General features: G+C 46.2%; 1 protein-coding gene across 1 annotated transcript in view; it reads right to left on the bottom strand.

Moving 5' to 3' along the window:
- The window catches only part of TSHB (thyroid stimulating hormone subunit beta), a 95,929-nt gene extending 72,379 nt beyond the window's left edge, over positions 1 to 23,550 (bottom strand). The window contains exons 1-2 of the mRNA XM_085649653.1: positions 23,517 to 23,550; positions 1,701 to 1,863 (exon numbers count right to left, since the gene is read on the bottom strand). Coding sequence (XP_085505779.1) covers positions 1,701 to 1,862 — 162 coding nt within the window. The 5' untranslated portion in view covers position 1,863; positions 23,517 to 23,550. The remainder of the gene's footprint in view (positions 1 to 1,700; positions 1,864 to 23,516) is intronic.
- Between the last annotated feature and the right edge of the window lie 428 nt (positions 23,551 to 23,978).

Raw genomic sequence — 23,978 nt, forward strand, 5'->3', positions numbered from 1 at the left:
CTCATTATATGTATGGCTAAGTCTGGATTTTTGCAGACGTTAGCTTACGGCGATAATCGGGGTTAGCGTGACTTTTTTTATCGCAACGCGGGCATTGATAATAGGGAGAACTTGTCTTTACGACTGTTTCCATCTACTTTGAGTGAGGAACGCCTACTTTCCATGTCATTAGCGATAAATATCGCTGACATGCAAAGGGGCAAAAAAACGGGCGCTATTGCCAGTAAACTGTCGCTAACAGCTGTTAGCGACAGCTTGCTAATAGGGCGATAAAAATATCGCTGCTTTAGCGGCAAAAAGTGCTGCTAAAGCAGCGATATTGCCCTTGATGATATGCCCCTGAGTGCTGTAAACCAGACAGGCCAGGAGATAAGATAGATAACAAAAGGTTACATAAAAAACAAAATAAAGAAGGAAAGGAAGATGTAGATTGAAAGGAAGCGATTTAGAAAGGAAAAGAAAGTATATTGGGAAAGAACTGGGAAGAACCAAACATTGTATTACCGTATCTGCGCTACAGGCCTCTCGTGATAGAATCCATAATGTAATACAATTCTTGCATGAAATATTGCAATTTGAAGAATATACAAAAAGAGTAACAATCGACAATGTTGTGTAATTTACATCGGATGACATGAGGAAAGTCCTTAAGAAACAGGGAACTGAGCATATAGGAACGTTAGTATGGTATGTAACAGCGTCATTAAGAAAAGTATACAATTGGTTTTAATTTAACAAGTAATTACATTTGGGAAGACAGGAAACATGATTTGGGCACAACACACATTCAGTGGTGGTGTTTCATCGTAAGCCATTATGAGAACAAGGAATCCCATAACCAAGGTGAATTTTGTACAGTTGGAAAACATTGGTCAGTACAAAAACAATTAGACTTTGCTGAAAAGAATTTTCAGAGGAAGTAAAACATGTATGATGAGTATGACAACATAATACCAATCCATAACAGTAGATACCACTTTATTACTGAAATAATATCCACATTTGTAAAGCGCGAACAGTCACCCGTAAGGGTCTCTGGGCGCTGGAAGCCATCGGGAAGCTTAAGCAAGCTGTTGCCCAGAGTCACATGGTGCTGGGCTAATCTGCCGCCAGCGCCAGGGATCGAACCGTGATCCCCAGATTCTGGAGTCAGTCGCCCTGGCCATGGCACCACACCTCAAAGCATATTGTAATTCTAGATTTGTGCTGGGTTCCTTGATGATTTACTTGGGTTGCTCTCACAAAGTTTCCCACATTTGTGCATGTATGTGATGGTAAGAAAAAAACTCATGCTCGGATAGCATTAACTGGAATGTATGACGTTATGGCTTCTGTTCTCAGGACATCAGGAGAAAAGCTCAGCACTGCTACAGCAATCTTATTCCAACTTTAGAACCAACGTTTTTGTTGAACACCTCCCTACTTTGGGTCAACTGGGAGTTTATGTCCTCAAATTCTCTATGACAAGAACGTTCTGGGTAGTGGAGGATGCCGAAATGAAATCGATGTATCTGTTTGGACTTGGGGAAGGGAGATATGGCCAGATAAAGATGAACAAAAAAGACATAGGATGATTCCTCACATAAAGTCCCATAACATAGATAAAAACTAATATAATTTGTGGACATGAATTGCCAGGAGTATCAAATGAGACAAAATGTAATACCTTTTCCTTGAAAATAAGGGTTAAAATACATTACCCGGGTGTGACAGAATCCAGCACAAACTGTGATGTTGACGGCCAAGCAGTAGGTACACTCTTTGTTTTCCACATACATGGTATATTCAGTAGGAACACAGAACGAGATACCTTGTTTGAAAGTCAGGCAAAAGATTATTGATGCAATGAGGATGGTCATCATTCTACATATGGGGAAGAAACAAGAACATGTAAAGTATGTATGTGTGGTCAAATAATTACATTATCATACTAGCAGTGTGGAGCTCTGATTTTAATTGTTTTTCCTGGAGCCATTTGTTAATTTGTTGCAAACATGCAGAGTAGCCCTGTTTGAGCTCCTCCAAGATTTCAATACAAATTATTAGTATGTCTAAAGAGCATGGAAAACCGACCAATAAGGCAACACAAACATATCAAGCAAAAGTCCATTACCCATTGAAACGCAGATGTATGACAGTGACGAATTAATATTTTTCTTCTTAGTTAAAAATGTTCTCCTCTCTGTAGCCCTGTTCCATTTCCAGAACCTCTTACTACCCACCTAGGTAAGCACCCTTCCTGGAAATTAGGCCGAACAATAAAGTGGCTTCTGTGATGGAACATGGTCTTCGCATGAGGCAGCACAGGACATTTTAGGCTTGGGCTTTGGATAGCCTTTAAAACTGGGAACTCGGTTTCAGCAAGCCCTTTCAAAGCCATCTCACAGTGTGGTCGTTCTCTTGCTCAGACTCCATTGCCTGCGCTTCCGTGAGAATTTTCAGCGCCACCCCACAACACATCGTGCAGTCTTAAAGAGCTTTAAAGAATCATGCTACAACAGATACACCGTGTGCATGTTTGCCTGTGGTTAGGGACTCACAAGCTGTGTCGTAGGTGAGGTCTGAGTGCAATATATTGGCATAGACTTTGAAATATGTCTCTCAAGAAAACAATGGAATCTAGGGGCACAGTAAAGGATGAGAAAATAAATTGATGGCAGCTTACATGAGACTGCAGGACTATTTAGATGACCATAAGATATAATCACAGTGCACTTCTGAGGATTTACCACAAGCAACGTCTGTGCATCTGGTAGTTGCATGGATCTTGATGGCCATATGTATCTGATGGAAACAAACATATGCCAGTTACACATGCCAGTTACACACGAAGGCTCATAATTCCCCCATGTACTTTTTTGTTTTTTTTGTGTGTATGAGATGAATAGCGTACTGCATGTTGGCGATCACCATGTGCACACTATTTGCTCTCCCAGTCTCTTGTTTCTACTCATCCATCTTGTGCTTTGATGCCCTTTCTAATCTGTTACAGCAAACAAATGATGGACGGAATGCTGACAATGCAAACATTCTCCCCCAGTCAAAAGATCTGGGTTAAATCCATCGTTCTTTTGCCCACTACGCCACCCCAGTTTGGACCAAGCCATATGCAAATCAGTCTTGACCCTGTGTCCCATGGGAACAGTCCAGACCGAACTGCCAGGCCAGGTCCTCCCTGAACCGGAAACAAGCATCCTGGGACCGGTTTCAGGGTATGTCACCCTTCGTCAGCCAGGCTAGCTTGAATCCAGTGGCACAGTGAGCAAGGGACCCACGTCTGGGCATACCCATCCCACTTATGGTGAAAAGTGTTACAGCAAACAAATGATGGCGCAATGCTGACAATGCAAACATTCTCCCCCAGTCAAAAAATCTGGGTTAAATCCATCGTTCTTTCGCCCACCACGCCACCCCAGTTTGGACCCAGCCATATGCAAATCAGACTTGACCCTGTGTGTGCCCCATGGGAACAGTCCAATGTGTCATGTGCGTTGCTCCCCTCTTAACCACTGTCTGTTTTGCTTCTCAATCTCGATCATTTTATGCATTGTGTTGCCATCTGCCATTCTCCTTACTTTCTACTCTTATGTGCCTAGTGCCCAGCTTTTTTCTCTCGCATATTTATATCTTGATCCTCCCTATTATATATTGTGATTAGTGCCATCTCTGACCAACTTTGTGTTCACTCCTGTAAGACCTGTCAACCTTAAGGTTGTCTTCCCCCAAAACATTTTGCCTTGCCCCTCCATTTTTGCTGATCTTGTTTTTGTTGGGCTTAGGACTCTTTGCACTTTACCACTGCTAAACATTGTCTGTGCTCTCTCCTTTAAACCTGGTAACATTGGCTTACACCCAATTGGCACATTTAATTTACTTGTAAGTCAAAATAAGCTTTATTCGGAAAGTTAATTTCAATCCATAAAAGCATACACAATATTACAATTCATCTTATACAATAAAAACAGAAAAATGTATATACAGAATATATAGCAAAATAGTCTCTTATAAATGGTATCAGTTAATAAATGTGCAAAAATAGCAACCTATGAGCATGGAGGAAAAACGTTTCATTTTTGGTTAACGAGTTCATGGATTTGTCTTTCAATTTGAGTCAATATCATATTAAAAGCAAGTTAAAAATAATATAGGGCGGTAACAGTAATATAATTTTGCTCTATTCACAATGATATATGGATGCTATAAAAACGAATCTAGGTCAATACTGTTACGGCATTTGATCAGATTTTTAAAGAAAGCAATGACATTATAATTTATGCAATCGTTATCAAGGCATTGGAGAGCCAGAAACGCTGGCCGACATTGTCGAATGCCCCAGATTTTAAGAATTGGTATTATCCATTTCCTTCTCATTTCTTTGTAAAATTTACAGAATAAAATGACATGAATAGTTGTTTGATCGGAAACAGAATCACAGGGCAATTTGGTAATTTTTTTGACCAATTGTTGACAGTTGGAAATGTCACCACCCTATGGAAAATATTCAGCCGAAAGCGAGTGAGAACGAATCTGTCATATCTTTTATCAGTTTTTTGTAGATACAATTGCATGCCAAATGAAGTTGATATCATAAGGTTGTGGTTCACGAACAGTTTTACAGCTTCACTCGTAAATCTCAGTCTCTCCATGTGATTCATACAACATTTCTTAAAATCTTTTCTTGCGATGGCTGACATAGAAGGAGGATTATTAAAATATTCAGGATTACCAATGTCTGTCATAAAGTCCCTCACATATCTGATCCATTTTATATCAAGACAATGGTCCAGTTTAAGAGCATCCTGAAGCACTAGCTGGTTAAAACAATTTGTCTCTGACTTCCAGATACGATGCCACAGGATTACAGGTTGCATTTTTATGATGTCTGTTATATAGGGGACTCCCAGCTCAGCATGGCAGACATAGGTAGATGTAGAAGCAGGAACCGCCAATAAATATCTAAAAAATGCGTTTTCCACTTTTTGCAGTTCGGAAACATTACAATATCCCCAAATTCCTGCCCCATATGTTGCTACACTCAAACATGTTGCATTATATATTTTAATCAATTCCCAAGGAGGTCTTTTTCATAATTTTTGAGAAAAATTAACAAGGGCAGAGGTAGCTCTCATAAAAAGGAGTTTTCTTAATGAGATTACTTGTAAGTCCCTCGTAAAGTGGTACTATATGTAGTCAGGGCCTCCTAGTGGGCATGCATCACAGATTGTGCCACCTCATTAATTAGCACGCTTAAACATGTCTCAGGCCGCCATTACAGCCTGTGTTTGCAGTTTTAAACTGCCATTTCAACCTGGCAAAAAAAACCTCTTTGCCAGGCCTAAACCTTTGTTTTTAATACATATAAGTCTCGCCTAGAGTAGTCCCAAAACAGCCCATAGGGCACAGTGCAGTGTATTTAAAGCATTGGACATGTACTTTTAGCTTTTACATGTCCTGGTAGTGAAAAACTCTTACATTCGTTTTTCACTCCTGCACTACTGCACTCCCATAGGATAACATTGGGTTAACTAAATTCATTTAATAAGTGACAGTTTTCAATTTGGAGCGGGTAGGAATGTCAAGGTTGGTGTCTAAAGATTTGGAATTTACAACTCTCTTTATTGGGAAAGTCAGATTTTAAGTCACAATTCTGAAAATGCAACTTTTAGACTTTTAGAAAGCTGGCATTTTCTTGTCCTAACCATTTGCTGCCTGCAGCCTGTTTCCTGAGTCACATGACTAGGTGTAGCTGGCAGTTGGTCTTTGTGTATTTCTCCCAGACAGTGAGACAAAGGAACATAGGTGTTGGCAGGCCCTCTTTGATGAGGGCAAAGAGCTGTCACCTATCACACTTGAACATCACAAAGGCTCTGTCTGAGCACCCTCACAAAGAGTTTGATACCAAGCTATTTTGAACCCAGACAAGCTGGAGCTAGTGCACGGAGGCAGGAAATTACAAAGACCTCTGGGGTGCGAACCTCCAGAACCTTCTCCTACTTCAAAGCTATAAATATTGGACGCTCAGAACCAAATCTTCAGTGCATCTCCGGACTGCTGTGCTGCTCTACAAGAAGGAATGCTACTCTGTTGCCCTGCTGCTTGCTGCCTCATTAAAAGGATTGGACCTGCTTCTTGATCCCCAGGCCATCAAAGTGACTTCAAGGGCTAGTTGGCTGGCCTCCTGATTGGAGCCTCAGAGACAGTAAAGGCTCCAGCGATCTTGAACCCAGCACCTGGACTCTATTTGCTCTGAGTCTAGCCCCGAACCCCCCCCCCCCCCACCCAAGTGGTGCAACCCCAGTCCTGGACCTTTGGTGCTCTGCCAGCCCATCTATGGTCCTGCATGCAGAACTGTTGCAGCGCAATGCATCTACTTGCAGCTGCATCAGAACCTCTGCAGTGCCACACATCTCTGACACTTGATTTCACATCGCAACCTCACAGCTCTTCGGAGCCACTGGAGCATGACACATCTTCAAAGCAGGACTTTGCAACGCTAGCCCCTAGTCGACAACATCCTTAACAACAATGCATGACACTACATTGCAGCCCTTCAGTTCCTCAGAACTGCTGATGCGTGATCCAAACTCGATGCTGGATCTCACAACGCTCAGCAGACCAAGATTTAAGGTACTTAGTTCAGCTGGCCAAACTTGGTCCCTGTATCTAGCCCACACTCCATCGTGGTTGGCCTGAACTTGTGACTTTGCCCAGCTCCAGGGCAACCAGATAACCACAGTTGGAGCTTTGTGCTAAACTTTTAAATTGCATATTTCTGGTTCTTCTGACTGGATTGTCGTCTCAAATAATTTATTGAATATTACTCTTGGTGAAGGATATGTCTTCTGTTGTACTTATATTTTATTATTTTTTTAAGTGCTGCATAAATACTTTACAAATTGCTGGTAAGTTAAGTTTGACTGCTTTTGTGCCAAGCTACCAGAGTTAAGCATGGTTAATTTGGGGGTTGTGTGTGTTTCACCCTGACAAAAGTAGAGGTTGCTGCTTGATTAGGGTTTTCCCCTCTGAACCAGTAAACCAATTTCCAACAACTCCCCTCCCTCTCTCTAATCTTTGGCGAGCACTGTTCCCCTAACTCGTCCTCCTTTTGCCTCTGCCACCTCACTTAGCCTCGTCAAATAAATCTCTCATCTTACATGCACCAGATTCCATTGTCATCCACCTGCCGCTGCTTTCTTCTCTTTTGATCCGTGTTGAACCCATTTCCCCTCTTTGACCCATCACATGCACACTACCTCATCGTTCTTTTGCCTATCCTATATCTGCACAGTAGGATGACAGTGGGTACACCTCATCCGTGCCACAGGTGGCATTTGCCCCGTGCAAGCTCTTGCTGTATGTCCTGGACAGCTTTCACTTTGCGAATAGCTATTGATTGCTCTCGGTAGTCTTCAACCGTTCAATGACTGAGACTGTTGTAGTTGGTCATCACTGATACATTACCTTGTCCGTCACAAGAAGGAGGAGGATGCCCTTTTGATGACACCCATTCTTTTGATTTGTAAGGAATCAGAATGTCGACATTGTGAGTCACATGGCTATTTGTTACCCATAATGTTTCTTTAGGGCATTGAGAATGGGGTTTTTGAATTCGCAAAGGTTGACAAGGTGCACGGCACAGGCTTTGTGTTTTGAATACAACTGCTTGTTCATCTGTGAGATGCTGGATAGTGCAAGGATCAAGGATTTCAAAAGTGGAACAATTACCAGAACAATGAATGTGAAGCCCAGCTCAGGTTTACAAAAAGTACCATATTAATGCATTTATTTCCATTAAAAAACAATGAATGCTTTTATTTGTTTTCCTTTTTTTTTTGTTTTCCCGTTTATTTTCCCTGTTTGTTCATGGGTGAACTTCTGTATTCTTTTCATTTAACAGACAGACACCTTCCTTGTTTACAGTTCCTCCCCATCATTCCTCATGATTTTCCCTGCAGCAATTTATGATTTCTCCTTCAAAAGGCTCTGGGGCATATTTACAAGGTGATTGCACCAACGAACGCCACTTTTACAGACGTTCTGGTGGCACAATGCCTTGCACCATATTTATAAAGTGGCTTTAATCTACATTTTCTGGCTTAACGCCTCTTTGCAACACCCATTTCTTTTTTACGCTGTCCCAGATTTACAAGGATCTGTAAATCTGAGGCAGCGCCAAAAACCTAACACCGTGCACTAGCAGGCGTTAGAATGGTGCAACGAGGGAAATACTTTTATTTCTCCTCCTTGTTGCTTTTTCTATGTGTGCTGCATTCTACAGCACACCTAGAAAGAGCAAAATGTAATTAATGATTGTTTAAGTGTAGGAAGGTGCCCTTTCCTGCACATAGACACTCATTAAATAATGACGATTTGCTACTTCTATGTGAACTGCAGAATGCAGCTCAGAAAGGGCCAGATGTAGGTGGCCAAATAGCGATCGGTAACGCTGAAATTAGCAGAATTCCAGCGTTACCAATCGCTATTTGGCTGCAAGCAATGTAGGTGAGTTTAAACCTACATGCAAAATAAGGAATCGCAAAATAGCGATTCCTTATTTTGTTCCTGCATTTAAGGATTCGGTAATTGCGATTCCTTAAATGCAATGTAAGTAGCACAAAAGTAAGTGCTTTAGCCTTAAGGAATCGCTAATTACCACCAACTTGGTGGTAATTAACGATTTCCTTTAAAAAAGCACATTTTTGCTTTTTTTAAAGTGCCATGTGGCACACATTCATGCCCTTATGGCATGTATGTGTGCCACATGTGCACACACGCACATTTCAGGGGTGCAACAGGGTGTCCTTTTGACACCCTGGCACCCTTGAAATAGCGCCCACTATTTGCCATTCTTTAATACCGAATCGCTAATAGTGAATATCTTCCCATTCATTCCTATGGGCCTCCTAGCCATTATTGATTTTATATGTACAGAAAGGGACACCTTCCTGCCCATAAAAAAAATCATTCCCTGCAACGCAGGCACCCTTGCACTATAGCGTAAGGGTGTCGGTGCTGGCACTAGGCAGCTATTTTTAGCGCCAGTATTATGGAAAACACAAAGGTGTGCTGTATTGTTGTAAATACGGCACATCTCTGCGTTTTGAAAATGGCAGAGCGTGATGCTACGAAATTTGCCACAGCGCCGCGATCTGCCAATTCCTTGTAAATATGCACCTCTGTCTTTCTCTCACCTCCATTTCATATAATGAATTTATTTCTTTATTGATTATATTTATATAGCGCTACTTTGGGTGGTGTTAATTTGCTTTACAACTGAAGCAAACCTTGGCAATGCCAATAGGCCTCTCCTTTGGACCTATTGGCTTTGCCAATGAGTTTTAGTGATGCTGTACAGCACTGCTAAATAGTAAGCAAAAAAAGGTACAATAATACGGCCACGCGTAATTTTTTAGACATGTGCATCACGCAAGTGTGGGCATACAAAATCATTCAAGTGCATTTTTATTATTATTTATAGTGTAGAGTTGGATCTATAATAAAAAAAAAACAAGTAGCGCAAACATGTTTTTTATTTCTTTTTAGGCACAGGTGGGGGAAGAACACAGAGGTTGCAGGTGGAGCTAAACAACACAGAGGGTGAAAGGGAGAAGGAAGCAATTCAGGGGCAAAGCAATATAGTGGACAGAGAGGGAAGCCACACAGGAGTGAGAAATATAGGGGGAAGAGAAGCAGAAGGACTGGAGAAAGGAGTGTGGAGCTTCTAGATTAAAGCACATGGGTGAGAAGGTAACACCGGGGGAGAAGTACATGAGGGGGAGCACCACATGGGGAAGAAGCATATGTGCGAGAGAAAGCAGCATGGACCGCAGAGGTGGGGGGAAGAGCAGTACATGATGGAGACAGCTGGAAAACTCATTCACATTCATGGAATGCTTAACCAAAAAGAAACAATTTATGGGCAGTGTGGGAAGTGGATTTAACACTTCCAGGCTCTAGGTGAAAGTTAAACACAAACAGTGGAAGTAAAGTCCACACTAGCTGATGAATAAAAAGCAAGAAAATGAGAGTGACAGTAAAGCCAAACAACGATAAGTTCTGGGTGGGCTCTAATCAATCAATCAATCAATCTATCAGGGAATTGTAAGCGCGCTACTCACCCGGGGTCTCAAGGCGCTGAGGGGGGGTGGGGGTCCGCTGATCTGTTTAGCCGAAGAGCCAGGTCTCGAGGGTCATTTCTGAAGGTGTTCAGGGAGGGGACGCGTCTGATGTCTGCTGGTAGCTCGTTCCAGGTCTTGCCTGCAATGTGAGAGAAGGATCTTTCGCCTGCTCTGGCTCTGTGGATGCGTGGGGTTTCAGTAAGTGCAAGGTTGGGAGATCGGAGGTTTCTTTTGGGTACTTCGAAGTTGATTCTGTCGTTGAGGTGTGAGAAGTTGGCCTGGCATATGCTATCCACTAGTTATAGGGGACACCTTGCACCAGTCCAATTCAACTCTTATGGTGATAGGTTAAAGACAACCTTTAAAGAAAGCTATCCTAGTGGTAGCTGTGGAGAGCAGCCTTCAGGCTAAGTCTTGAAGGAGTGTTAAGCTTATTGTTTTACCATAGATAACCTCGTGAATAACCAAATGAAAGAGTAGTCCACACAGGTATATGTATAAAATATATGTATTTATTCTAAGAATAATCCCAGTAGTCTCATTATGAGGCTGGAGGTAAAGATACAATTCAAACAAGCATTCATAGTTACAATAAATAGCACTGTAATCATAGGGCCCCAGGGGGGGACCAAACCATATATCAAAAAAGTAGTATAAGAACCACGACAATTCTACAGACAATGCCTAGGGCATTTAGGGTCGCTGGCCCCTTGTGAAACCACCCAAGGTAGTGAGGAAGGGGACCCACGGGAGACGCGTGCAGTGGCAGAAGATACTGTCGGGATCTCTATTAAAGCCTATGGAGAATGTCGCGGTTGAATTTTACAAGATTAAAAACACTTCTAGCAGGAGTTCAAGTTCAAGACTTTAGAGTTAAGCTTTTGAAGGGCCCACACCCACAAGAGTACCGAGGTACCACTGTTACCTGCCCCAGGGAAGCGGGGTGCATAGGTCGTTTTCGATGTCGGGTCGTGGGCTGATTTTCAATGGCAAAACGTGAAGAACTGCTGTTAGCAAGAAGCGTCGTCGATGTCGTGAAGATTGAAGATGTAGATCTTGAAGAGAAGGACCTGAAAGCAGAGGGGACAGAGTTTGGGTCACGGCACAGTGACCAGGGGGCTCAGGAGAAAGAGCCCTTCAATGTCGGGTGCTTCCAGATGGAAGAGGTGCAGCTTGGATCATCAGCCACGGGGTCCAGGAGGCGTCAAGGAAAACCAGCTTCTGAAAGGCAACTGTACCACAAAAGATGAGGGTTGCTGCAGTGTTAGTGTCCGGATTGGATCCACTAAGCCTTGGCAACCACAACCCACGCAAGAATCACAAAACAGCTACTGGTGCAGACCCACAAAGTCTGAGCGAGGTCTCCAGCAAGGAGACAGAAGAGCAGGCCTGGAGCAACCAGGGGAACTCTTGGAAGTGAAGATTGATCTCCCCCAGGGCCCACCAGTTGAGAGACAAGGGACCACGGGAGGCAGCAATTTGGCGTGCGTAAAGATGCGCCCACGGGTCGTCGGAGCAAGCTAGGGTGTCGATCTTTGGCACAGATGATGCTGTGAGTTTGGCTCACTAATGGGCCAAAGCTCAACTTCCCCACTTGTCGGGGTCGGGTGCTGTGCAAGAGGTGGCTGGTGTCCTGGGGTATTGGGGATCTCGGCACCCACGGGGTCCACGGTGCTGAGCTTTGCTGTGCACACTCACTGGCCTTTGGGATGCTTGGAAACCCACCTTAAGGTAGGAAAGAGTCATCGCTGTCCGTAGGAGCAGTGAGGTTCCAACTGGGTCACTTGCAGTGTTTCAGGTGCCTGCCAAGCAGGGGGTAACTCCTTTACCCCATGGGAGAATTCTTCATTCAGCTGTGCGGCAGCAAGTCGAAGTTCAAGTCTGTAATGTCCAAGAATAATCTGAGGCTCTGGGGACCCTGTATTCACCTTTATCCAAAGATTAAGGGAGTGTCCAGATCAGAGCCCACCAATGAGAGTTCAGGCGGGAAAGGGTGGCTACACCCTCTCCCTTTGTGTGGTTTCCCACCTGGGCAGGGGACAGGATGCCCCTGAACCGGTTTGAGGTGGTGTATGCAGAAGTAGGCACCGGAGAAGCCTACGTGCAGGTCTGAAAGACATCCTATGGTGCACCCACCCAGTTCCAATCCACATAGTCTGTCTGGGGAGGTGGGAGCACCTCCCTGCAACAAGATCCCTATTTTCCAGCTGCCATGGCTGGAGTTCTTCCCAGCAACAGGCAGCCAGAGTCGTGTGGGTGGCGGGTAGCATCCATTTTGTACTACGTGTGCACTTTTAAATTGGTGTCTAAAATCTGCCGCTTTTACTATATCGCCCCTCTAGCAAGGGGGAATCATGCCCTCACTCCCATGACTGGATTGGGGGTATGATTCCTACATGTTTGATACCAAACACGACATGGTTCTGTGCAGCCACTCTCAAGTTATCACGCTATCGCAATTACTTATAATGCGGTGAAGAGTATATGGTATGGCTGCACTACAAACAACCCAGCAATAGTTTTACGAAGGTTGCAGAGGGGCCCTACTCAGGTAGGGGTCCCCCCTCACACATATCTCAGCACCCTAACTTGTAGGATTAGCAAGGCCTGCTTTAGGGGTGACCTATGAGGATATATGTGTTGTATTAAGTGGGATACAGGATACCTATATCCCTGTAAGGGGTGCAAGCACCACCTTACCCAGACTACAGTAGTGGTCTGGTGGTGTCAGTTTGTATGGCTGTCCCAGGGGTGGCACAATAAGTGCTGCAGCCCCTGGTAGGCCTCTGAGGGACCCATGCCCTGGGTACCTAGGGTACCATCTACATGGGGCTGACAGGGTGTCCTCAGTATCAAATTGGTATGTACCTAGGGTACTCAAATCAGTTTAGAGAGGAAGCAGATAGGCTGGGGTCCTGGATAGCAGGATCCCAGCCAGACTAGTCAAAAACCATTCAAATACCAGGCAAAAAGTTGGGGGCAACCATATAGTCAGATTCCACCTTCCTACATGAGGTATTTGGGTCCGTTGTGTAGGCATTTGTAGGCGTGAGTGAGGATTTTGAAAGTGACTCTTTTCTCCACAGGGAGCCAATGGAGACTTTGTAGGTGTTGAATTATGTGTTCGTGTCGGGGGATGCCGAGGACGAGTCTGGCGGCGGTGTTCTGTATTGTCTGGAGTTTGCGGAGTAGGGACTTGTTGATGCCAGCGTAGAGTGCATTTCCATAGTCCCGTCTGCTGGTGATGAGTGAGTGGGTGACTGTCTTCCTTGACTCAGGGGGGATCCACTTGAAGGTCTTGCAGAGGATGCGGAGGGTGTTGAAGCCGCTGGAGGTGACGGCGTTGACCTGTCGGTTCATGGTGAGTGATGAGTAGAGTACGATGCTGAGGTTCTTGGCGTGGTCTGAAGGGGTAGGTGGGCTTCCGAGGACGGTCGGCCACCATGTGCTGTCCCATGCAGAAGGGGTGGTACCGAGGACTTCTGTCTTCTCGACGTTGAGCTTCAGGCAGCTGTTGGTCATCCAGACTGCAACGTCTTACATTCCTTTCTGGAAGTTGAGTTTGGCAGCGGTGCGATCTTTCGTGTGGGTGAGGATGAGCTGGGTGTCGTCGGCGTAGGATATGATGTTGAGACCGTGTTGTCGGACGATGGCTGTGAAGGGGGCCATGTAGATGTTGAAGAGGGTGGACCTCAGGGATGAACCCTGTGGGACTCCGCAGGTGATTTCGTGGGGTCGGAGAGGAAGGGTGGGAGTCTGATCCTTTGGCTTCTTCCGGTAAGGAATGATCGGATCGAGTCCAGGGCTGTTCCTTGTATGCCTGCGTCGTGTAGTCTGGTGACTAGTGTGCGGTGGGAGACGGTGTCGAAGGCCACTGATAGGTTGAGTAGGAGGAGGGCTGTGAAGTGGCCTTGGTCCAGGAGGGTGCGGATGTCATCTGTGGCGGCGAGTAGGGCGGTCTCTGTGCTGTGGTTGCTTCGGAATCCGGATTGGGACAGGTCGAGGTTCTCTTAAATGAATCCTGTCAGTTTTCTGTTGACTGTTTTCTCTGCAACTTTGGCTGCGAAGGGCAGGAGCGAGATGGGCCGATAGTTCTTGAGGTCGGTGGGGTCAGCTGTGGGCTTCTTGGGCAGAGGTCTGACTTCTGCGCACTTCCAGTCGTCTGGGAAGGTGCCTGTTTTGAAGGTGGTGTTGATGGTGCATTGTAGTTCGGTTGCGAAGGCAGCTGCGGCTCTGTGGTAGATGTGAATGGGGCAGGGGTCGGTGGGGGCCCCCGAGTGGATGCTTTTCATGGTTGAGGTTCGACCGTGATCGGTGTCCAGTTGGAGATGGTGTTCTGGCTGGTGTTTCTGGGGGCAGGGGGCCGTCTGTGGCACCTGGTGGATGGTCGATTAAGTTGTTCCAAGCTTGTCACAGAGGTCTTGGGATGGGGTGTTGTCTGTGGCTTCGCTGCATGGGTTGGTGAATTCTTGAATGACACTGAAAAGTTCCTTGGAGTTGGTGGAGTTGGCCAGGATTTTGTTCTGGATGAAGTTCCTCTTAGTGGCTCTGATCTGGTTGTGGTAGTCCATCATGGTGTCCTTGTAGGTGGTGTGGTTTTCGGTTGTCTTGGTGTTTCTCCAGTTCTTCTCCAGGCATCTGCAGGTGTGTCTGGCTTCTTGGAGAGCGGTGGTGAACCAGACGGCTTTCCTGGGATGTTGTCTGTCGGGGTTGCGTAGTGGGGCGAGCTCATCTGCCCAGTCGGAGATCCAGGTGTGGAGTTCTCTGGCTGCGTCGTTTGCATCGGGTGCCCAGGTGTGGTTGTCTCAGGTGAGAGTGGAGTTAAGTTGCTCGTCGGTAACCTTGCTCCAGTTCCTTTGTGGTGGGCATAGGGCTGGTTTGGGTGCCTTGGGTTTGTTGATGGCAAGGTTTATGCAGTGGTGGTCGGTCCATGGCGGCTGCGTTGTGTGGCTGAATTGGATGCTGTTTCCTGCCGCGAAGATGGGGTCGAGGGTGTGTCCTGCTCTGTGGGTCAGTGCGTTGACGAGTTGTTTAAGTCGATCCTGGCGAGGTTGTCACAAAGGATAGTGAAGTTGGGGTCACTGGAGTTGGGGAGGTGGAAGTTCAGGTCTCCAATGAGTATGTAGTTTGTTGAGCCGATGGCGTGGGGTGCGATGAAGTCGTTGATGGTGGTGGCGAAGGGTGTTCAGGGGCCGGGGGGGGGGGTCTGTAGAAGAGTGTTCCTCGGAGTGTGGCTTTGGGGGTGGTCTGGATCTGGAAGTGCAGGTGTTCGGCAGAGGGGAAGGTTTCGCTGGAGGTGGTGAGGTGGAGGGTGCTTTTGTGGGCGATGGCGAGGCCCCCTCCTGGGTGGTTGGGGCGGTCTTTCCTCTGGATCTTGTATCTGTCTGGGATGGCAGTGCTGATGTCGGGGGCAGAGGATGTGTTGGTCCAGGTCTCTGTGAAGAAGGTGATGTCGGGCGAGAGAGAGTCGAGTAGGTTCCAGATTTCCGTGTTTGCGTACATTGAGGAGGATGCATTTTAGGGTGGCGCCACTGTTGGCGTCGCCGGTGTTGGAGGCCGTGGTGGCGGTGAGGGTCTGGTGGCAGTGGAGGCAGGGGAACTGGCCGTGGGTCGTGTTTGGCGAGGCCTGTTGGCATTCTCTAAGTCTTCCAGGGTTGAGTGTGAGGAGGGTGGTGGTGTCGTAGCGATGGGTAGTGGGAGGTCCAGGGTTCCTGGCGCTGGACGCGGTCGGGTCACTGACGGGCGCAGACGGGCTTGCCTTTGGTGAGCCTTAAGCACGCCAGCAGTGTGTCCGCTGCACGACCGTTAAGTAGGGGAGGTGGGAGGGAGGAGAGGCTGGGAGGCGGGAGCGGGGGAATTCCGGGGGGGGGGAATTCTGTGGGGAATTCCCGGGGGGAATTCCGGGGGAAGGGGCAGCAGCAGCGAAAGGCGAAAGGAATAGGAAGGCATGAGAAAATGAAAACAGTATTGGAATTAGAGCAAGACACAGATGGGCACAATAACAGTGGCACAACTGGGAAAAATTAAGAAAAATAAAACCTGAGAAAGGTTACGGTGGTTGGAGCGGGCAGCAGGCACAGGAGCAGACAGCAGCCTCGAACTTACCAAGGAGGAGGTCGCGGTCTGGAGGCAAGAAACGGCACAGCAGAGCTGCGGGGAGAGAGTGGACCTAGACCGAGGGTCGAAGGTCTTACTCTCTAAGGGCCTGATTTAGTTTTCGCCCCATAGGTTACTCCATCACAACAGTAACGGATATCCTGTCTGCCCAAATATAAATCCCTTTATATTCTATGGGATTTATGTTTCGGCGGACCGGATATCCATCACCGTTGTGACGGAGTTACCCATAGGACGAGATCTAAATCAGGCCCTAAGTCTACTGTAAACTGATAGGCCTTTTTACAAACAGACAGCTAGTGCTGTCTAATAGGTGGGAGCTAAAAACTGCAAGACATAAGTCTATGAAACAATACAAGAGCAATTCATAATTCCTGGTTATTTCTTTCATGAAATTATCAGTCCATCCACCTCATTTACTTTGTGATGGGGCCCTTCCTTACTAATGTTAATGTCACATTCAGTGGTGGATAATCTAATCATCCCTTGACTGTGTTATGTCTTTCCATCCAATTCGGCCCTCACTTTATTGGTCCTTACACTTTTGGGATAGCATTTTGCTGACTCTAGCTTTCACTCTGCATTGTCGTTCTGGTGGACAAGTTGCCAAATTTAGACAGGCTTTACAGGTATGCATTTTTCTGCAGTTTTCTTTATTCTTACATGTTTTTATTGCCATTTTGTAAGAGTACCAAGAACATGGCAAAAGCATCCAGAAGAGTAAGGGTGGATGGGAGAAAATCAGGGTACAAACAAGACACAGCAGTGGATACATTTTTGTGTATAGAGGATCACTCAAAAGACACCAATGTCAAAATCAATATGCCACATTACCCACATCCGCCCTAGAACTCGTGCATCTTGCCGGCAAAGGCACAGGGACTAAATGTTCAGGAGTGCAGGTTGCTTTGGCAGAGAAGGGTTTGCTCCTGTATCTGGCAGGTCTCCCTCTGCGCCCTATATAGGGGTAAGCTCTCTTTGTCTCATATACGTCATCAGTGTTTCCTAAATGTTCTTAGGATGAGATCGCGGTGGCATGAGCTCCCAGTAGATGGCAATAAACTGCATCTTGCAACCAGGTAGTAGCTTTGGGTGCAGGCTATCTGCCGCAATGTATGACTACATGTCTTGTGGCTAGGAGCAATAGCACTGGCATTGCAGTGAGGCGCCGAACTCCAGGGGGGACATCTTTGACGTATTCCAGGATGCCGACCTGCAAGACTGCAGTGGCGAATTGCAAAGTTATCTGGAGCAGGTCTCTGTATACTGCAGTCCATTAGCTAGATGCAAGATGGATGAATGTGGCCTATGGGGAGGCAGCGTGCCTCTCCAGCTAATCCTGTTTGAAGCAATTGCATCAGATTGCTGCACAGCCTGTGCAAGAATTTAAAATGAATATGCCGAAGTCTATAGTTAAGTGAGAGGGCCTCAGTCTGCCTGCAGTAGCATGTCTATATTGCTTTTCTCCATCACAGATTGCCTGTCGCGTGTGCCAAGGCGACACTTTTCGCAGATGTAGTGCAGTCCCTCGAGCCTAGTTGGAGCACAAGGATGCATGGGTCTCAGTGCATCAGCCAGCCCGAAGGTGGGAGGCAGTTGCTTGAGTTAAGTGTAGCTCCTGATGGAAGCAGATATCCATGCGGTGTCTGTTGAAATCATCATGAACCAGTCATGGCCATCCGTTGGTCGTTCACCCACGAACGTTCCAGGTCAGGCATCGTGTGGTGGTCATTGTGCTGCATGTCACATTGGGAGTGGGCCTAGTGCCTTGCGCCCATCCCAAGGGCCGAACCCTGATGCTGTATCTTGCCAGGGGTGGGTGGTGCAGGGAAAAGTACATGGAAACACAAATAGTCAAACATAGCCACCCCTCACCCACCTCAACCCCCACAAATCATTTGAGAGATCCTGTCCCTCCTCCCTCCCCAAATCATACCCAAACAACAGGAATATGCAGTGGGATTCATCCTGTGAGGTGCGAGAGCCTGGGGAACTGCCCAGTCAGAAACCAACTGGATGACCGACGGGGTGTGGGTTCATCCCAATTGGGTTCGGTGTGGGCACATCATCAATAAGATCAGAATCTCAAGCAGAGCATAGTAAATCAGAGATGCTCATCCAAATCAAGGGCAAGGTCCATAGTTGAGGAGTCTGGTGATTATGGGTCTTGCTGGAGCGCATGCTGGAGGGCACTGCCCCAATGAGCGGAGGGCCCTCTCCATGATGAAAACCATTGACATGGAATCTTGAAAAAGCGCGCAGAGCATTTGCTAAATGTAGACTTCCATTTTGTCGATGGCAGTGGATTCCAATATTCCAATAATGAGAAGGTTACTGTACAAGGAATGCGCTTCCAAGTCCTCATTCTTCAGATTGATGATTTCCTGGGATTTGTCCATTCGAAGCAGATGTTCCCCTGATGGTGTTTGTGTATCTTCTACATCTGAGGCACGGATCTCAAGGTGTTCCAGACGGTCCTAATGCTTATCCACTCTTTTTTAGGTCTCGCCTGACCCAGCGCATGCGCTGGTCTGGCGAGACTTATTGAGAGGGCTCTAAAAAGTGCTACCAGGCCAGCCTGGAGCTACAGTGCATGTGCGCGGGCGCGCGCGCTGCGCTTTACCGCGATTGCTTTCACTTTAGCGGCCGCAAGGCCGCTCTGATGTTTGATCGCGATCACTTTTACGGCCGCTTTGCATAGCCAATAGGTCTCGCTTTTGGGACCTTATAAGTGTTTAGTTATGCAACTGTTGCATGGCTAAACACTTATAAGGTCCCAAAGGCGAGACCTATTGGCTATGCCAATGCTTGTTTAATCGGTCAATAGGAGACCAATTTTGGTGTCAATGGTGCAAAGGTTGTTCTTTCCATCCACCAGTTTCTCTTTGACGTCTAGATCCTGTGCTTGGCCATTTTGGGACTGCTCCGGTGAAGTCTCCGCTCCTCTGTCATGATCTGTGTGCCGTTTCTGTCCCTTTCCCTCGAATGCCAGTTTAGACTGACACGCCTCCAGCTTTCCCATACTGTGCAAGCTCGAGGGGGAGATGCATGCTTGGTCCAGCCATGCCCAAGCTCCGCTTCGCCAGGGGGCATGAGCAGCCACAGTCTCAGCTGCTGGGAGTCCTCCAGGGGGATCTGCAATGCAGGTCAGAAGGGTGGATGGTGGGTCAAGTGCAATACTCCCAGGCTGCTGCTGTACTTCAGTCTGTAGTTGTGTGAGGGGGCAGCATATAATTGATGACTCCACGTGGGCCCCACCTCACCCCAGCACTAGCAGAAGCATGACTAGAGACACAAGCAGGACTGATGTTTCAGGGGGCGGGGCCCAGTATGTGCCCATTACTGCGAGGCTAACAGGGGCTGCTGGCTGGGGCAGCAGCCTCCACACGAGACATGGCTAGGCCCCGGGACAGGAGGGCCTCTACTGCTCCAAAGAACTCTTCTCCAGCAACAGCCACAGCTCCGGATTCCAAGGCTCCAGCCACACTCAGCCCCAGGTCAGGGCCAAGTGCCTCATGTGACTCTTGGGCTCCTACTTCAAGTACCCCCGGTGTCAAGCCTCCCTGGGACCATCATGCTTGCGTCACTTAAGGGCCTCCAAGATAGGGATTCCAACTGTTTCAGGGAGCCCCCGCTTTGCACGCGCCCCCGAACCTCCCTGCTGTAATGGCCCTTCAACCATAAACTATTTGGTGGGGATGTCAATCAAAGTTGGAAGGCAGATACCTTCCACTGAGAGGTACCTGCTTTTAAAAAATATATATTTTCCTGTTTACAGACAGATGTGATAATTTTCTATTACCTGTGACAGTATAGAATGTAAAATATGTGAAAATGGTTTTCAATCCTTTATTTACAAACAAACATGACGTTTTGTAACTGTCACCTTTTAAAAGGTGGGAATGGTAAATTATATTTTATGAAAGACTTTGGATTTATTTCAGCTTTAATGGGTCACCCCATCCCGACATGAGGCCTTTGGTCATAACTTCCACTGCCCTGGTGAATGGCCATGCGCCATAGTCAGAGAGCCTTATCTGTCTGGTTGGCTTCTCTCTGCTGTAAAGTGAGGCGCTGTCACAGCAGAGAAGTTGGCTGAGCGGGAGCCAAACATGTTTTGTGAACAAAAAGTAATTTAATTCGACTTTCAGGGAGAGTTTTCCTTGTGCATGGAGCAATTTAATATTTTCCAGGTGCATGTTCACCAAGCAGACTTGGGCAGGGAAACTGAGTGACGATAGTCCCACTCTCAATAGGATGGGATAACTGTCACTGTGACCCTGCAGTCCTCTGGGACTCCATTAGTTAAGGGTTACTTCTGATGGAGCCAGTGGAGGCTCAGCCAATGGTAATCCAGTAGTTTCCTTGGCTTGACTGAGAATGGGGAGGCAGGGGAACCACTGGGTTACAGTCAGGCCTCGAAAAATAATATAAATGTTACTAGACCTTCTGGTCTAGTAACTTGAATGATCTACTGGATCTAACTTCAACATTCTTGACCCGTAAACTGGTGTCAAAATGTGTGATCCTAGGCAAATATTTTATTTGATGGAGACACCTTTTTCTTCATGAGCAGGTATAAGAGCACCTTCAAATATGCAAGTTCAGCATTTATGCTGCACTAAAAAAACTCTTTTTTTCATTTAATAAACTAAACGTTTGATCCATGTATAATAAGATTTGAGCCCACATATAGGGTACATATGACCTCTGACTTGCCTCTTAGTTCACTAATAGCATTGTTAGCAGGGCGGGGCAGAAATATTTCTCAGTTTCTGTTTAAAAATTCACATTTAATACATTTATTACTAAAACATGATGTGGTAGTGCATGTTCATTTACAAACTTTTTCTAAAGACAGTGGTCCCCAGACAAAGAATAGGTGAAAGACAATAAATATAGACCCAATCAGTACTATATTGTAGAAATCTGTCCAGCCGGACAAATATTTAATATGCAATCAATACAATATTTACAAAAAGTAAACAAGAAACAGTTTTAAGTGGGACACAAACCTGCATCCAACTTTAGCAAGAAAGGCGTACAACATAAAGTGAAGGGTTCAGGCAAGGGAAAATGTTTGTTTTCAGCACATTTCTCATAGAACAAACAGAATATACAGTAAACACCATTAAACAAAAATTAGGACATTCTAAACAAGCTTATATGGTGTACAAGGTGTCGACTTCGTTTCTATCCCTTAAGAAAATACTGAGATCATCTTCAGGACATTTTATTAAGCATGCCTGTTTACATATGACTTAATTGCTAGAACCATGGGAGAAATTTAAAGGAAGAAAAAAGAAAGAACATTTGGAATTCATTTTAAAACAAGGGAGATTCGGCGTATGTCAAGGTGCTCGTGAGATTGTTTAAAGTGAGATTTCTGGTTCGATGCGTGAGGCTCCTCTACTTAGAAACAAGCACGGGAAAATAAAAGTGCAGTGAAAAAGTCTAGAAAAGGTGATGCGAGGAGATTCACACAAACAGGTGAGGACTCGGGCCAATGCCCTGCATGAGGGCTAGAGAGAGGAGGAAACAGTGGTCCTGGCCATGTAGGGGGGGCAGACTATATATCCTCACAGTAAATGGTACTCGCTGAATAGGAAACATAACCCTATGTGATGCAGTTGCTGGGTGGCCGAGCCCTTCCATAATCCATACACGATCTGCAACCAGGGGCCCACATTTTGACTTCTTCAGGATACAGGCCAGCTTAGCAATGTGCTTCCTGAACGGTGGGCTAAGGGAAATGTTACCATCATGCACTGGATAATTTCCATGTTCATACCACAATGAGCCTGACCACGGTATACACCCCAGTCATAGAACCCTGCATTGTGTCTCGGCCCTCGTTGGAGTAAGCTGCCAAGTGGAAACTGTTGGTGGATCAGCTGGAGATGTACTTCCCTGTGCTGGCAATTTACAAAGATTGGAGGTGCACCCTGCTTCTCCACCTGGCAGGTGAGGGAATTTTTAAACTATCCAAAACGGTCACGGAAAAAAGCAGTCATGACCATCCACTTCAAACGGTCGACCAATCCTGACCATAGGAGGTTCCTTCTACGCCAAGCCCGACAAGAGCCCTAAGAATCAGTACAAACCTCCTGTTCATGCCTCTCTGAACTGGCTGTACGTGCACCGTCCCAGAACAAAAAAGATGAGAACAGGGCACAATTTATCCAGGGCTGTGCATCACCAAGCTACAGGAACAAATTCTACAAGACCTGACTATGCCCGGCATTCTAGCTTCAAGGCGCTAAAAATAATTTCCAAAGCTCGGATATCCCACATGGAGGAAACGCTGCAGTGACCGCTCAAGATGGACCCAGTTAACCAAGTAACCCGAAATGCCCCCGAAGTAAAAAAGACAAGGGCTTTCTGCAACCGCCCTTCAAGACATGTAGGTGTTGTGGTGGATCATACCCGCACACAGGGACGTGTCAGGAAATAGGCAAGAACTGTGTTATGATTGTAATGGGCCTAAACCAATTTCTCCTTCCAGTCCAGATAACACTCTACCAGTTCCTGGCTTGGAGGATTCTGGTCAGGTTCCTTCTTGTAGGTTCCCTCAGAGATCGCATCGTGTTCCTGCAAGATTCCATGATTTTTATTTGAACAACTTTTAAATGGATTTATATTTAATTCTTTTCATTTATTGTAATTTATTATGTATAGGAGATGTGTTATGATTGTAATGTATTGCTCTCGTGTAACCTGTGTGATGTAGCTTCTGCTCGCTCTAGCATTCTGATCTCCATGGTGATGCGGGTTGAACTCGGCAGTTGGAGACAGGAGTCTGAGTAGCAGCATGTTTCCTGTTGGTGGTGCGTTACTATTAAACCTATACTTCTATCCTTCAAGTGTGTCACTAATTTAACACTTGCGACGACGGGACGTCTGCACCACCAACTCGAACCCATAAGAGTGGACTGTGTCAAGATTTGGATCGCCTCGACTCAGGGAAACCGGCCTGATGCTGCTCGGCGTTAAATACATTCAGGGAGGAATTGGCTCCACATGTCGTCCCCAGACCGGCTGAATCGCACTTTCCTTACATGTGAGTGCTGCCGCTTTCATTCTGGACTTGTTTTGAATGTGTGAAGAAATTGGATGCCTGAATGCGAGGCATTAATTTGACCGTCATAGCGGCGTACAAGTTGACACTTGCAACAATACTGGCCAACGCTGTACTCTGAGGTGTTTTCATTGCGGATTGGATCTGTGCAATCTCAGTTATTCAAGATTTGATTTGATTTGGTTCAAACTTTAAAAGCTTACCGGAATCTCTCGTGCGCTGAGTGGAGTTCTGGCGCCCGACTTCTCACGCGCATTACTCACAGTGCAAGCATAACTCGCGAACGTGTTGCATCATCATGCTCACGTCACGTCGACGTGCGGCCATCTTTGTTATTCGGTCACCTTGGAGACAGATGCACACGGAGAATCAACACATCGGTGCACATTTGAATGGTTGCTTGTAAAAAGAGTCATTTTATTTCTCTTTCCCTCAAAAGTTATTGTTACAGTATTCATCATATATAAATGCTGTGTAAAGCATACTTTGGCTAGTTAATTAAAAAAAAAAAATGTCATCCTCCTCCATGAGCCAGCCTCCTGCATTTTTATGCGAAAAAGGTGAGCCATTACTTCCATGGAAGCGTTGGAAGAACTTGTTTGACTTCTACCTGGTAGCAATTGGTGGAGAAAGATTTTCAGCTGTAAGAAAGCAAGCAATACTGT

Source organism: Triturus cristatus, chromosome 1_1 (assembly GCF_964204655.1).
Source record: "Triturus cristatus chromosome 1_1, aTriCri1.1, whole genome shotgun sequence".
Classification (NCBI taxonomy): Eukaryota; Metazoa; Chordata; class Amphibia; order Caudata; family Salamandridae; genus Triturus; species Triturus cristatus.